At 42.0% G+C, this 13586-nt stretch overlaps 1 protein-coding gene across 1 annotated transcript in view; it reads left to right on the top strand.

Annotated features, from left to right (window-relative positions):
- FXN (frataxin) overlaps window positions 1-12531 on the top strand; it is a 13656-nt gene extending 1125 nt beyond the window's left edge. The window contains exons 3-7 of the mRNA XM_021381511.1: window positions 202-344; window positions 1205-1287; window positions 3188-3308; window positions 7208-7305; window positions 10254-12531. Of these exons, the coding sequence (XP_021237186.1) occupies window positions 202-344; window positions 1205-1287; window positions 3188-3308; window positions 7208-7305; window positions 10254-10407 (599 nt within the window). The 3' untranslated portion in view covers window positions 10408-12531. The remainder of the gene's footprint in view (window positions 1-201; window positions 345-1204; window positions 1288-3187; window positions 3309-7207; window positions 7306-10253) is intronic.

The raw sequence follows: 13586 nt of genomic DNA, 5'->3' as shown, positions 1-13586 counted from the left end.
CGCGCCGCGCCGGGCGCTTCCTCAGCCCCTGCGGTCACCCCGGCACGGGGCCAGCCGAGGCCTCGCCGGGCCCGCCTCTCCGGTAGGCCGGGGCTTCTGGCGGCTTCCGATGGTCAGTGTACCGGCGCCGCGTGCAGCCGCGCTGCATCCGTCGGGAGTGCGAACAGCGATGAAGCCGCGGCCTCGTGGCCTGCCCCTAAGAGCATCGAAAACGCGGAGGTGTCGACGTTCGGAGTTGCGGTGGCACGGGACGGCTCTGTTCTCAGTGCTCCGTGTCGGGTTCGCGGCTTGGAAGTGGCCGTTCCTCCGCAGCCCCGCAGAATAGAACCAAACCAAGCAGAGAGGTTTTCTCGGTTCTCCTCTCCGTGCGCGCGAAGAGATGCTGTCATGTGCCTTTTTTAAACGCCACCTGCTCTTCAGCACGTTCTGATGGCTTTCAGTAGCTTGTGTGAGCACGTAGAGTCACCGGGTGTGCGATCTGAGCCATCTTCCCAGAAACGCGTCCTGTGGTGGCATGGGCTGAGAAGTACGTGGCAGCAGGCCTGCCATCCTCGCTTCCTGATGGTGGCGGCCGTGCTGCCCGTGCTGATGGATCCTTTCCCCTCAGAGGGGCTGCCCGTGTGTCTTCCTTTCGTGCTGCCGTCGTGCTGATTGAGCTTTTCTGTCGTTCTAATCTTGTTCTTAAAGCTTTCATGTTTTTAAAAAGCAGGAGAGAAATTACGGTGAAGCAGCTTGTTCTAGAGAAGAGAATCTAAGATGTGGAAGGTGGTGAGAGTTAGCTCATAACTTACATAGGAGCTTCTGCTTATTTCGGTGGGATGTCATCGTGGCTGCTAGCAGAGGGACCCAAGCTGCTGATTATCAAGTGTCTGAATAGCAGGTGCTTGTGGAAATTTTGGCCTAAACCACCTGTCGGAGCCTGCACAGTAATTCTTTGTCAGAGGAATAGAAAACAGTTCTTCTCTTTCCTTGTTCTCCATTGCATAACTTAGATCGCAACTGAAGATGAGAGTGCTGTAGTCTGCCTTGATCACTGAAGGACTCCCGCTGTATAGTTCCTCCTGTAATAGCTCTGTAATAGAGAACCTGAATGTTTAATGTAGAGACAGAAAGTCTTCAAGGACCTGTTTGATTTGTGTGACCAGTGTGCAATTCATAGTCTTCACGTTTTATCTTTTAATTCCCTTTAACTTATTGTCAACAGCAATTGCAATATGCTTCAGAGGTGAAGAGCAGGACTGTTCACTTCATGACTTTAAGAAGTACAGGAACTCTGAACAACAGAAGGTAAATTTCGTTCCGAGGATATTCTGGGAATACTTTTGTTCGTAAGAAAATGTGTGTGTCTTTAAACGACTGGTAGGCTGGTAGGGCTGTCAGACTAATGTAACGATATGGCCATGCATAGGAAAAGTGTAGTTCTAGGGAGAATCATTTGGTGTGAGTTTGGGAAGTTACGTAGGAAATAACTGGTGCCTAAGCATGGGCAACCCACCATTTCACATACAGTGGAGAACATGAAATTGCTGCCAGGCAGTGGCAGGGCATGACGTGGTGCTTGTGAGAGACTTCTCCTCATACACTGCAGCAGGTGGAAGCCCAGGGAATGCTGCTAGGTGCCTGGAATGGCCCTTACCTGCGATGCCTGAGTTGCATCCAGCATCGGTGCATGAGTCCTGCCTGATTGCAGGGCCCTCAGTTCTCCACACCCGTAGGTGTTCCTTGGGCATCTGTGACTCAAGTGGTGTGCAGTGTGTTTTGGTAATTGACCTGTAAGAAACTTAAAGAAAAAAAAAAACATTCTAGTCAGTTGAAAGATACTGAGTCACCTGCTTCACTGTAACAGCTCTTTTGCCTCACCCATTAGCAGAATACATGATTTCGCCCAAGTTGTCTGTTGCTAGAGATACCCACCTACACACTCAGTTCCAAATGACGCTGCTGTGGGTAGAAGAAAGTAGGTGATTTGATTACATTTGGTTAATTAAAATTATTTAGACTTTGTTCTCACTTCTTTTACTTACTTAAAGAGGATAACAGAAGCTGTCTCACAAGTGTTGTAAGCCTTAATTATTGGCTACAGAGGTGCTTTGAGACTCTCTGAAGGAGGTAATTGTAAAAGCATTAGTTCATACGCACATTTTAAATGATGTCTTACTACTGGATTGCATTGCTAATGCCCGTTGAGAAGCCTACTGCTGCATGTAGGCATAGTGTTTGACCCTGATGTTTCTAAAGCTCTGCTTGTAGCTGCATTTGGTTCCTTACTGTCAAATGGCATATTGCCTCAACAGGAGACGCTTGAATCTACTTGTGGAGCTTCAAATGGTGGTTCTTGCACAGTCCTTTTATGAAAATGCCTTATTTTGAAGTCCAGCTCTGTCTCCTTAGTACTGAGGGGCCATGATAGCTATAAAACTAAGTACACAATCTTCAGTTAGAGGTCTCTGCTACCCAAATATTAAAATTCCACCTCCACATGTAAGGTGCATTTGTCAACGGTTTATAGGCGTTAGGCCCGATTCCGTGACAAAGGGGACGGGGGACCCAAGGGCCCACGTCCCGGGAAAAGGGGAAAGGGGAAAAGGGTAGGGAGATGGCCCTGAGAGCAAAGAACAGCGGCAACAATCTGAGGAGAAACAAACTAATTTACTAAATAAAATATCGGAATGCAAAACAACACACTATAATACAATATAATTACAATTTAAGCTGATAAATCCAATACAGAGAGAGAGAATGTCCCAAAATCAAGGTAGGCCTTACTCTACTACCGACGATAAGACGGCTGGAGAGCGAGGTGCTGCCAAGACGAGAGACGGCGGAAAAAAGGGACGAGGTCTCGTGATCTGCAAGTTTTTATACTGCGAGCTTCTATCTTTTCCCTCCGGCTGGAAAATGGTAACAAAGGAGCAAAGTACCGTGGGGACTGTAGTAGTCCTTCTCTTCTGAGAACTAGGTATGTCCACTACATGATGTTATGATGTGGAATACCAATAACCGAAAATCACAAAACCATGACATGCATTGTAACCTACATAACTGTAAGGAAGATGACAGTTTGTGTCCTTAGAGGAAACACTAACCGTGAAACAATATTGATATTTTCCATATGATAAAAACAGTAATAAAATACCACCTTCCGTGTTTTCCCTCCCTACTGATTATGTGACTATGTTATTTGTAGCTTTTTAGATGAGACCACTTACGAAAAACTGGCTGAAGAAACACTGGACTCCTTGGCAGATTTCTTTGAGGACCTCACAGATAAGCCTTTTACCCCAGAAGATTATGATGTCTCTTTAGGGGTATGTTTTAAAGATTCTGTTAACCGTTCTAATTCCTGTAGATTTTTTTTCTTCTTTGAAAGAGAATTTTGCACTAGTCACCTTAGTACCAGCAGTTATGTTACTGGTAGAGCAGTTCATGTGATTGCCCTGAGTACCGAGAGGGAGCATTGGTCTTGACCAGGCATTACAGAGTGCATTTGACCTGGCTGCTCTGGAGAGGAGCAGGAGAGGATGCAACATTTCAGTAGGTGGCTGCAAAAATGAGAAGTGAGTCTGCTGCAGGGAGAAGGCTACAGTCCGATGGACTGTATGCTCAGGATACTGAACCATGCGGTTTGGGTTCCGCTGTGTGAAACAAACAGACCAACCCTGTAGTTTGCTGCTCTGTAACTGTGTCATAATGTTCATTATTTACTTTTCATAGCTAGGATAGAAATATTGTTAGTTGGATACCATTGATACACTTAACAAGTATTATTTGTTGGTGTAATCAAATATGCAATAATGGCTAATTACTTTTCTGGTGAATAGTAATGAATTGCTTAACCATTACTATTCAGCATGTTTTGGCATATCAGACAAAAGTGAGCAAAAAGATTATCATTAACCTCTTCAGTATTTTTAAGCACTTGATTACATGAGACTCATGAGTCATCTTTCTGCCCTGATTTTATTTCAGGCACTGAAGAGTGCTTTGTGCTTGACATTCACTCCCTGTGAGGCTCTACAGAATTATTTTTACATCCATCCTAATTTTTATAAGTAATCTTTTGTTGCACAGGCTGTATGATGACGTATTATCTTAAAAGTTTCTGTTAAATACCCTCAGCTCAAATCTACCAAGAATCGTTTCAGACAAGCAGGACCAGAACGGTAGCAAGCCACGAGGTGGCGAGCATGAGAAAGGTCGTCTAGTGCCTGTGAGTTCTTAGGAACTTGAGTTCTTCATGCAGTTCGTAACTTCGGATCCAGGGAGGGGGTGAGGAGAGTCTCTTTTGACAAATATGTTCATTCTACCAGGAGTTAACAAACATTCATATGGTAGGACAAAATACGTGCAAGAGTATTGAAACAATTCAAATATATTGTATTTTAAGTTCCGAAAAATTCATAGAATCATGGAATTTGGAATCATAGAATCATAGAACCATAGAATTAGCTAGGTTGGAAAAGACCTACAAGATCATCCAGTCCAACCATCCACCTACCGCCAATAACCCCACTAAACCATGTCTCTCAGCGCTATATCTAAATGTTTCTTGAACACCTCCAGGGACGGTGACTCAACCACTTCCCTGAGCAGCCCATTCCAGCACCTGACCACTCTTTCAGAAAAGTAGAATTTCCTAATGTCCAGCCTAAATCTCCCCTGGTGCAACTTGAGGCCATTCCCCCTCGTCCTGTCACTAGTTACCCCCAGCTCACTACAACCTCCCTTCAGGTAGTTGCAGAGAGTGATAGGGTCCCCCCTGAGCCTCCTCTTCTCCAGACTGAACAATTCCAGCTTCCTCAGCCGCTCCTCATAAGGCCTATGATCCAGACCCCTCACCAGCTTTGTCGCCCTCCTCTGAACATGCTCCAGGGCCTCAATGTCTTTCTTGCAGTGAGGGGCCCAAAACTGGACACAGTACTCAAGGTGGGGCCTCACCAGTGCTGAGTACAGAGGGACAAAGACTTCCCTACTCCTACTGGCAACACTGTTTCTGATACAAGCCAGGATGCCATTGGCCTTCTTGGCCACCTGGGCACACTGCTGGCTCATGCTCACCCGAGCATCAACCAATACCTCCAGGTCTGTTTCCTCCATGCAACTTTCCAGCCGCTCTGCCCCAAGCCTGTAGCACTGCCTGGGGTTGTTGCGGCCAAAGTGCAGGACCCGGCACTTGGTCTTGTTGAACCTCATCCCGTTGGCTTCAGCCCAGAGATCCAGCCTGTCCAGATCTCTCTGTAGGGCCTCTCTACCCCCAGGCAGATCGACACTTCCTGCCAGCTTGGTGTCGTCTGCAAACTTACTGAGGGTGCTCTCAATGATGCCCTCATCCAGGTCATCAGTAAAGATATTGAAGAGGACAGGCCCCAGCACCGACCCCTGGGGAACACCACTCGTGACTGGTCACCAGTTGGATTTAACTTCATTCACCACCACTCTCTGGGCCCGGCCCTCCAGCCAGCTCCTTACCCAGCAAAGAGTGTACCTGTCCAAGCCACAGGCTGCCAGTTTCTCCAGGAGAAAGTTGTATTCAAGTTGTATTCCCTAGTATTTCAAAAGTATTGCAAAATACACGATTCAAAGTTTTAAACCCAGCAATAGAAGCTGACTTTTATTTAATTTGCAATGACAGAGCAACAGCAACACATACTATAAGCACTGGTAGGAAATGTTGTTAATTCCTCGGAAACCTATTTGCTTGCAGTGTGTTTGTAGTACGCAGCTCAATATCTTGCTGAATACTTAATATATGGCACTAAGGAGCCCACAGAAGAATGCAGAGACGATTGTAGCCGTATTCGGGGCTAATTATCCCCGTGTGCTTTTATTCTCCTCTATCTCTACAGATTTAAGACTGCTGAAATGTAGAAAACATTGAGTTCGTGATGACCAGAGAAGTCGCCTATTCTTGCACTTCTAAAGCAAATTCCAGTTAACATAACTGGCTGGGCAACCTGATGTGCCATCAGTAACCAGCCATGCCTTTATGTATATATTATTGCTCACAGCTGCAGAGCAATTACTGAGCCCAAAAAGAGTGCGGAGACTGGAATAAAAAAATCAGACCTTGAGAGTATTATTTCATTGCTGATAATTCTCGAGATATGTCATAGATCAGGAACACTGAATTATTCTGTAGGAGAAGAAAGTGCTAAGTTGCTCTCTGTTACAAAGAAAGATGGGAGGCAGTAGGTAGTTGAAATGATTTTTCTCCACGGTTAACTGTTTATACATAGGTAGTAGCATTAAAAGTAAGAATAGCTCTAGTAATATGTTCTGAGGTGTGAAAAGTGTGGATCCAATGAAGAAGCTTTTTTGTGCTGTAGGTTGTGAAGTATTTGAGAAACTATAGATTAAATATGACTGACTTTATTACCCAAATAATCAAATTACAGTCTGTAAAGATGGAATTTTTGACTAGCATAAATTCAGATCACCTGTCAGTTAATTCACGTCCAAATATTGTTTTTTTTTTCCTTCAAGTTAGGACATAAACATTTTTGTCAGCTCTTCTTCCGTATATGCTTGTGAAAATGTCAGAAAGATGAATCATGTTGTCACTAAGAAACGTGAGTAAGAAGGAGAACAGAAATGCTTGCTAGGATCATAGTCTAACACTGGCACACCTAAAAGAAAACAGGCCTTATGGAGTTCAGAAGGGGAACATTTTTAAGGTGTGGTTCAGGATCTAGGCACTTTATCAGAATTACTGGAGTAAATAGTTGTGTTTATTCTCTTGGTAACTGTTACAGTTGAAGAAAAGTTAAGTAAAATTGGGTGTCTTGGGAATTCAGTCTCAACACATAAAGATTCTTGACTCTGAACCACACCAACTCACGAGTAGACAAAGTTGGTTTTGAGTCATGTTTCAGCCTTTCCAAAACAAACTACTGGCTCTTCCAAGATCACAGGTCAAAGCTCAAAGGTATTCTCTAAGTGGTGCTATTGTGAATGGTGCAAACACGCTAAATCAAACTAACCAGAAGGTTTGAAGTCTAGGTCAGGCTCAAAAATATTCAGGTTGTCTTAAGTATTAGCGTATGTTGTTTATTCATAACATTAATTCTTCCAAGCAATTGTCATCTTAAAAGTAGCTGGGAGTGTGGTGCAGATGTGTGAGTTTCTGTTTATCTACTGCAGTGATGTATTTCTTGTCAAGTAACAGGTTACAGACTTAAATTTCTACTTATTTTCTTTGTGTTTTAAGAGTGGAGTTTTAACAGTTAAATTAGGTGGAGACATGGGAACGTATGTAATCAATAAGCAAACACCAAACCGGCAGATTTGGCTGTCCTCACCCACTAGGTAAGTTACATGTAAGGTACATCACACCTGAAGACTGGGTGGAAACGTACTTCCCCTTTTTCCTAGCACTGAATGGATTGGATTATCTAATGCCATAAATAGTCCCGTTCCTTAGTGTGTGCTCTAAACATGGTTTGATCTAAATGTTTGTTAAGAATTTGTTACAGAGGTTTGTGGCGTGGTGTAGTATACTGATATGCCCAAATTAATCAAGGAAATGAGTAACAGAGTTTCCATATGCTATTCCAGTCCAAAATCAATGTCTGCAGAAATATAGCCTACTAATACAGGAAAAAAATCAACCACAACAAAACAAAACAAAAAAACAAAACAACAAGCCAGCATAATTAAAAAAAAGCATAACAAACCTCTGTTGGAAAAAGAGAGATGGTGGTGTTATAATCTAAACTGTTCTTTGTATTTAGACAGGGTGGCTCCTTCCCCTTTAAGCTTGTGGGATTTCCTGCTTTATGTATTTATATGTGCTCTCCCATTGGTTGTTTTTGTCAAGCTTCTGCACTTTATGGGAGTCTTGGCTAGCTGTTTCCTCTGTTTTCTCTAATGCTGTGTTTTGATTCATTTAGTTTTTCTAGCTGGTTTCACCTGGGAGGGCAGCCAGATAAGTGGGGAAAATATTATAGCTGACTCCCCTTCCAGAAAGCTGTGTCCTCTGCCACCGATCCTCGGAGAGCGCTGAGGGAGTCGGTGGCTGTTGCTGGTAAAGGAACCAGCTAGCTGGAAACTATGAGCACGCCCAGTAACTATGCAGGCATACTTTTTGAAGGTTGTTTGTAGAGAATGTATTAATTGCAAAAGCAGTAGTAGATTTGCAGTAGTTGAATTTTGTAGAAGGTTTGCATAGGAGAAAAAAGAAAAAAAAATTGAGATTTCAAGAGAAACAATTTTAATAGAAGTGAAATTTGCCTAGAGAAAATTCTAACTTTGCTGTATTAAACTTAGGTACTGGTTGGTGCACAGCTTATTATGTGAGTCATCTTTCTCTACTAGCAACTTCTCTCCAATCCCAGAATCTCTCTTTTTTTTTTTTTAATTAAATAACTTTAAATAACTTACCAACAAGTACATGACTTCTTAAGGCACTGGCCTTGCAAGCTTATTCTTCAAACAGACACAGGCTGTGTGTCACCATTCATTCATTCGTCCCATGTATTTTGCACAAAACAAAATTCCTGAGCCTGGACTCTGCTTAATCAGTCTGTAGGGTTTTTGTGTCACTGACACAAAGTTTTCATCTACTTACAGAAGCCAGAATTCAGATATTTGTTACCTGCCTGGAGCCAAATCTTAGCTGAGCTAAGACATCCAAGCACTGGAATGTGGAATTTGTGAGCACGTACCAAAGTTTTAATTGTCCCACTAGTGAAAAAAATACAAGAGAGAAACCTGAAAATTCTCTGATGGCATTTTTCAGTATCTTTTGCAAAAAATGATTCACCAACAAGTGTTCCTTTTTGTGCTTCCTTAATGGATAACATAGTGAAATTTTCTTGGATATTGTTGACCATGTTGTTATCATGTGTCAGTACACCCAAGTGAACTTATGTTTCTATAGCCTAATTTTGCTGACAAACTGAAAAGGTAAAAAGCGTGTGAGTAATTGGCAGCAGTGCAACTGCAGTAATTTGATGTAACTCCTTTGACTGGAAAGGCTTTTGAACCTTACACAGCATCCTTTAGTAATACCTTAAGGTGATACTGTGGCTCTTCAAAAATGTATGCAGACTTTGTGCAAGAATATATTTAACCCTTGTAAGCATTTGTTAGAGCTTACAAGATCCTTGCTTAGATTACAAATGTAAATAAAAACGTCGTATTTCTACAGTATTTTGGAGATTCAGAGAATTGTGGGGGTGTTTCATTGCTAATTTGTATCAGTAATACTTACCAAGTAACATTTTTGGGTGTAAGACCATATGAGCACACAGTAATGCTGCAAAGACAAAGGGGTTCCCTATTTACATACAGCAAGTGAGATATCAGTGGAAGTCATTTATTACTTTTTATAGTTTAGTTAGTCATCATTTAAATATTGTGAATACTTAATGGTATTTGAGGTTCAGATTAGTTTTTTTTTATGTTTGAAGAGAAACTGCAGATCATTGCTGTGTGTTTATAGGACAGTCTCCCTTCTAGCAGACCCTGTGTGCAGGTTGTCTGAGTTCTGAGGCACTTTGTCCTATCTATGAGCTCAAGTCCAAGCATAAGAGTGACGGTTCATCTATTTATCTCTGCTGGACATTTCATTCCCTTTTCTTTTCTTAGCTTCTGTAGCTGACGCTAGCAGTAGTGAGCACCTTTCAGTCATTGCTCCTGTGTCAGATGTGGAGAATTGAGTGGCTACAAAGGTCTGAACCCAGGTGTTCAGGTTATTATTTCCTTGACTCTTAATGCAAGAGTGAAGAATCAGGCCAGCAACTATACAGTAGCATAGAGGAAAACAGATTTTTAATGCAGAACTCCCATATAGCAATACGTTGCATTCAGATGGTAAATTCTTTTTTATTGCATCCAAAAAGTGAGTGAGAATGGTGATATGTGTTCTGCTGTCTTTATCTGCGCGTAAATGTGCTGTAGCAACGAATCAACAGCATTAATTTAGCCTCACACAAACATCCCTTAACGATAGTTGTGTATGAGAGAATTATGTGGGTGAGGGAGGAAATGAGGGAGACCAGTGCCAAAAGCAAGAAGGAAAGGAGCTTGTGTCAGCTTGGAGTAAGGGGTACATCTTGTCACCTTTCACATGAGTCTGTTAGATGGCACAGCAGTTCCTGGCAGCTCTGGCCTTTTCTGCTCCATTGCCTCGCACAGCCCACACATCTGTCTTCACGCTCTTTCTGGGCACTTTCTGGGTTACATTATAAATACATGCCTCCAGCATCTCCCTGTGAATAACCTGTACTCACAGCATGTGTTTTGCTTTCCAGTGGCCCCAAGCGCTATGACTGGACTGGACGGAATTGGGTGTATTCTCATGATAGAGTGTCCCTTCATGAACTACTATCAAAAGAATTTTCAGCAGCATTAAAAACTAAATTGGATTTATCCTGCTTAATATATTCTGGAAAAGAAGATACTTGATGATGTTCTACCTCATGGAAGTTTAAAGACTTTAACCACAAGCGCTTCCTTGGTTTCTCAGTACCTGAGCTTATTTCTGTTGTTGTTTTCTTGACATCACTGTGTGCAACAATATGAAAATAATATATTTTTCTCTAGTGCTCAGTCTTTGAGTTTCTCTGATGCATCTTGAATGTGTATCCATGCAGTACAGGTAGATGAGGTGTCCATTCCCGTCACTGCATTTTCTACTTTCTTACTGCCGAAGTCTGCGGTCCTGCTGGGATGTAAGGGCTGGCATCGGGTGACCTCTGACCAGTGCACAAAAGCCAAATTTTTTTGGTGAGATATTAACCCAAAACAAGAAATGTCTGTGAATCACAGTGGTGTAAGTTATGGTACTGTGATGCACTGCTTTAAAATTTGCAGCTATTGATAAAGTTTTAGTGTTACTGCAAGTAAATAATGCAGGGGAGTCAAACTGAACATGTCATAAAGGAAATGACTGTGGCAAAGGAAAACTTTTTGTTTTGCGAGATGGATGTAATTTTTCTCTCAGTATTGCAGAACTTGCTCATTTCTCCAAGTTCTAGATTCTTTGACATTGGGATATTTTTCTGAGCTAAATTACCTACAGGTCTGTGTGTTTGTAAGCATCATGTAAATCAAAAAGGCTGGCGTGCAGTGTTTAAGGTGTGCAGCAATCTCTCTGCCAATACTTTATTCTCTTCCTGATTCTACTCTTCGTAGAGCAAAAAGATGTGATTTATTGCCTGTGTTTTAGTTGGTAAATGGAGATTGTGTCATGGTAGCAAAAATTTGCACTGCTGCAATTCTTAAGTAAGTGGGCTTGGATTTTCACCACAATCCAACATAGAAGCATTTAAAAGCTTTTATGCATTTTCAACCTCAAGAATGCTTTAACACTTGCAGTGTTGCATTACTGCCACTGACTATTTTAATTGCCTTTAAAATGGAAGCACAGTTGTTGACTAATTATTGAGATAACATAATATTTTTTTCATTGTACTGTAAGTATGTACATGTAGTACACAAGTATGGTGTAAGATGTTTCAATGCAAGTTACTTTTCTTCTGCCTCGTGCTGACACTTCTGATTAGCTTGACTTTATGTTTTTGGCTAGCTAGAATTTTACAGGTGTGATTAATTCTAGATAGCATCATTGCTCTGTACTTGCATTTGAAGTATATGTTACCAGCTCTCTCTCACCGTGAACTCAATAGAGATTACAATTTCCTTGAAACATGACCATGATTGATTGTGCAAGCTGTGATCATGTGAACTGTGCAAGCTGTTACACGTTTTTAAATCATCATAAGAAAAGGTGAGCATTATCTGAAATCGAAGCTACTGGATGACTAGCAAGTGGTATATAGGATTTTTTTTTTCTCAGATGCAAGCTAAAACAGGACATCTTTTTGCTATTTGAATTTAGAACTTAAAAAAAAAAATACAGCGCATGGAAAGCGGTAGTATTCTGATCAGTCTCCTAGTAATTGAAAAAGCTATTCAGACAAACCTGGATAGATGCTCATTGCCTAATATGAGAATCAGGGATGTTTCCTCCTGGTTCTTCCTTTGCCTGATCACATATAACTTGTCTAATTATTTTTTTAATTGACTTTTCAAAAAATTACTTTCTTAAGTAATTTGCATGCAGTTTACTCATCAGCGTGTATCCGATTCATATTTTGAGGTTCATTCTCCATGCTGTTTCATCTTCCTAGAGTCCCTACAGTCAGAAGGGACCTCTGAGGGCCCTCTTGTCCAACTCCCCTGCAATGAACAGGGACACCACAGCTAGATCAGGCTGCCCAGGGCCCGATCCAGCCTTGCCTTGACAGTCTCCAGGATCAGGGCATCAACCAGGTCTCTAGGCAAGCTGTTCCAGTGCCTCACCGCCCTCACTGTAAAAGAGTTTTTCCGTATATCCAACCTAAATCTCCTCTCTTTGAGCTTGAAGCCATTTCCCCTTGCTCTGTCACCACAGACCCTGCTAAAGAGTCTGTCCCCTTCTTTCCTGTAGCTCCCCTTTAGGTACTGAAAGGCCGCTATCAGGTCAACTCGCAGCCTTCTCTTCTTATACAGTTGCTCATACCAAAATAAAGTTGCATGGAGAATTCATTGTGTAAAGGTGTTATTTCCATGTATGATGATGAAGACCACAGTTGCGCATATAATGTTGAATTATTAGTGTTTCTTAAAATGCTTACTCTAAAGATTCTACTCAGGACTTGGCTAGCCAGGGTGTCTTTTCTAAGAGCACTTCAGCTTTCATGTTTGAAATGCCTTCTCCTTCTCCTGTAACGCTACTGCTATTTATGCAAACTGTTTCCTGGTTTTAGCTAGCTGAGTAACAACGCGATTTAATCTAACTGGGAAAGATGAATAGCGTCAGCGAGATAGAAGGAGGGATTCTTATCCACGTATACAAAATGAATCATAGGACATGACTCATTTCTGCTCTTAATATTGTTACGGAATTCTAAGCAAGGGCAAGGCCTCACACAGCCATCATGCCTGTGAGTGGAGGCACAGGAGGAGTTCTGATCCTGATGTCAGACTTCACATACTGACCCAAGACAAATAAGTCTTCCATAGTATTTTTTACTTCTGTAACTTACCTATATTAGCAGATTGCTCCACGGTTACAAACCTGACGTCATGTCAGTTGTTTCTTCACTTCTCTGAAAAGGAAGAGCTGAAGGAAAATCCTCTGCTACTCATTACAGACAGTTAACAACTGCATTACTGGTGGCTTTTTCCCCACAAAACAGTCACTCTGTCCTCAGTAGAGGAAGACGTGTAGAGTGCTTTTGAAAGACAAATACTGGCATCTGAAATTGTACTGAACACTCAAGAGAAAGTGAGGTGTGGGGTTTTTTTTTAAGCTGTATCAGAGTTTTCTCCAATAGCTAATCATCCTTTTTGCAGTTGATGATAGTGTTTGCTGCTGTCCTACAGCCTGAACATCTCAGCATTTCTAACCTTGATAAAATTGTTTCCCGTGCAAGTCCTCTGGAAATCTTTATAGATTCAGGTAGTGGAGCTAAGCGTACCACAACTGCTTTCCATCTGTGGTGGTCGTAACATGAGTTATGTGCCTAAATGCTTGGCTGGTGCTTCTTGTTTGTTTCCTTTCTGCTTCTGGTAACACTTAAGCAATATTAGCTCCTGTC

Source organism: Numida meleagris, chromosome Z (genome assembly GCF_002078875.1).
Source record: "Numida meleagris isolate 19003 breed g44 Domestic line chromosome Z, NumMel1.0, whole genome shotgun sequence".
In the NCBI taxonomy this organism is placed as follows: Eukaryota; Metazoa; Chordata; class Aves; order Galliformes; family Numididae; genus Numida; species Numida meleagris.
This window is presented reverse-complemented; position numbering and strand designations above follow the sequence as displayed.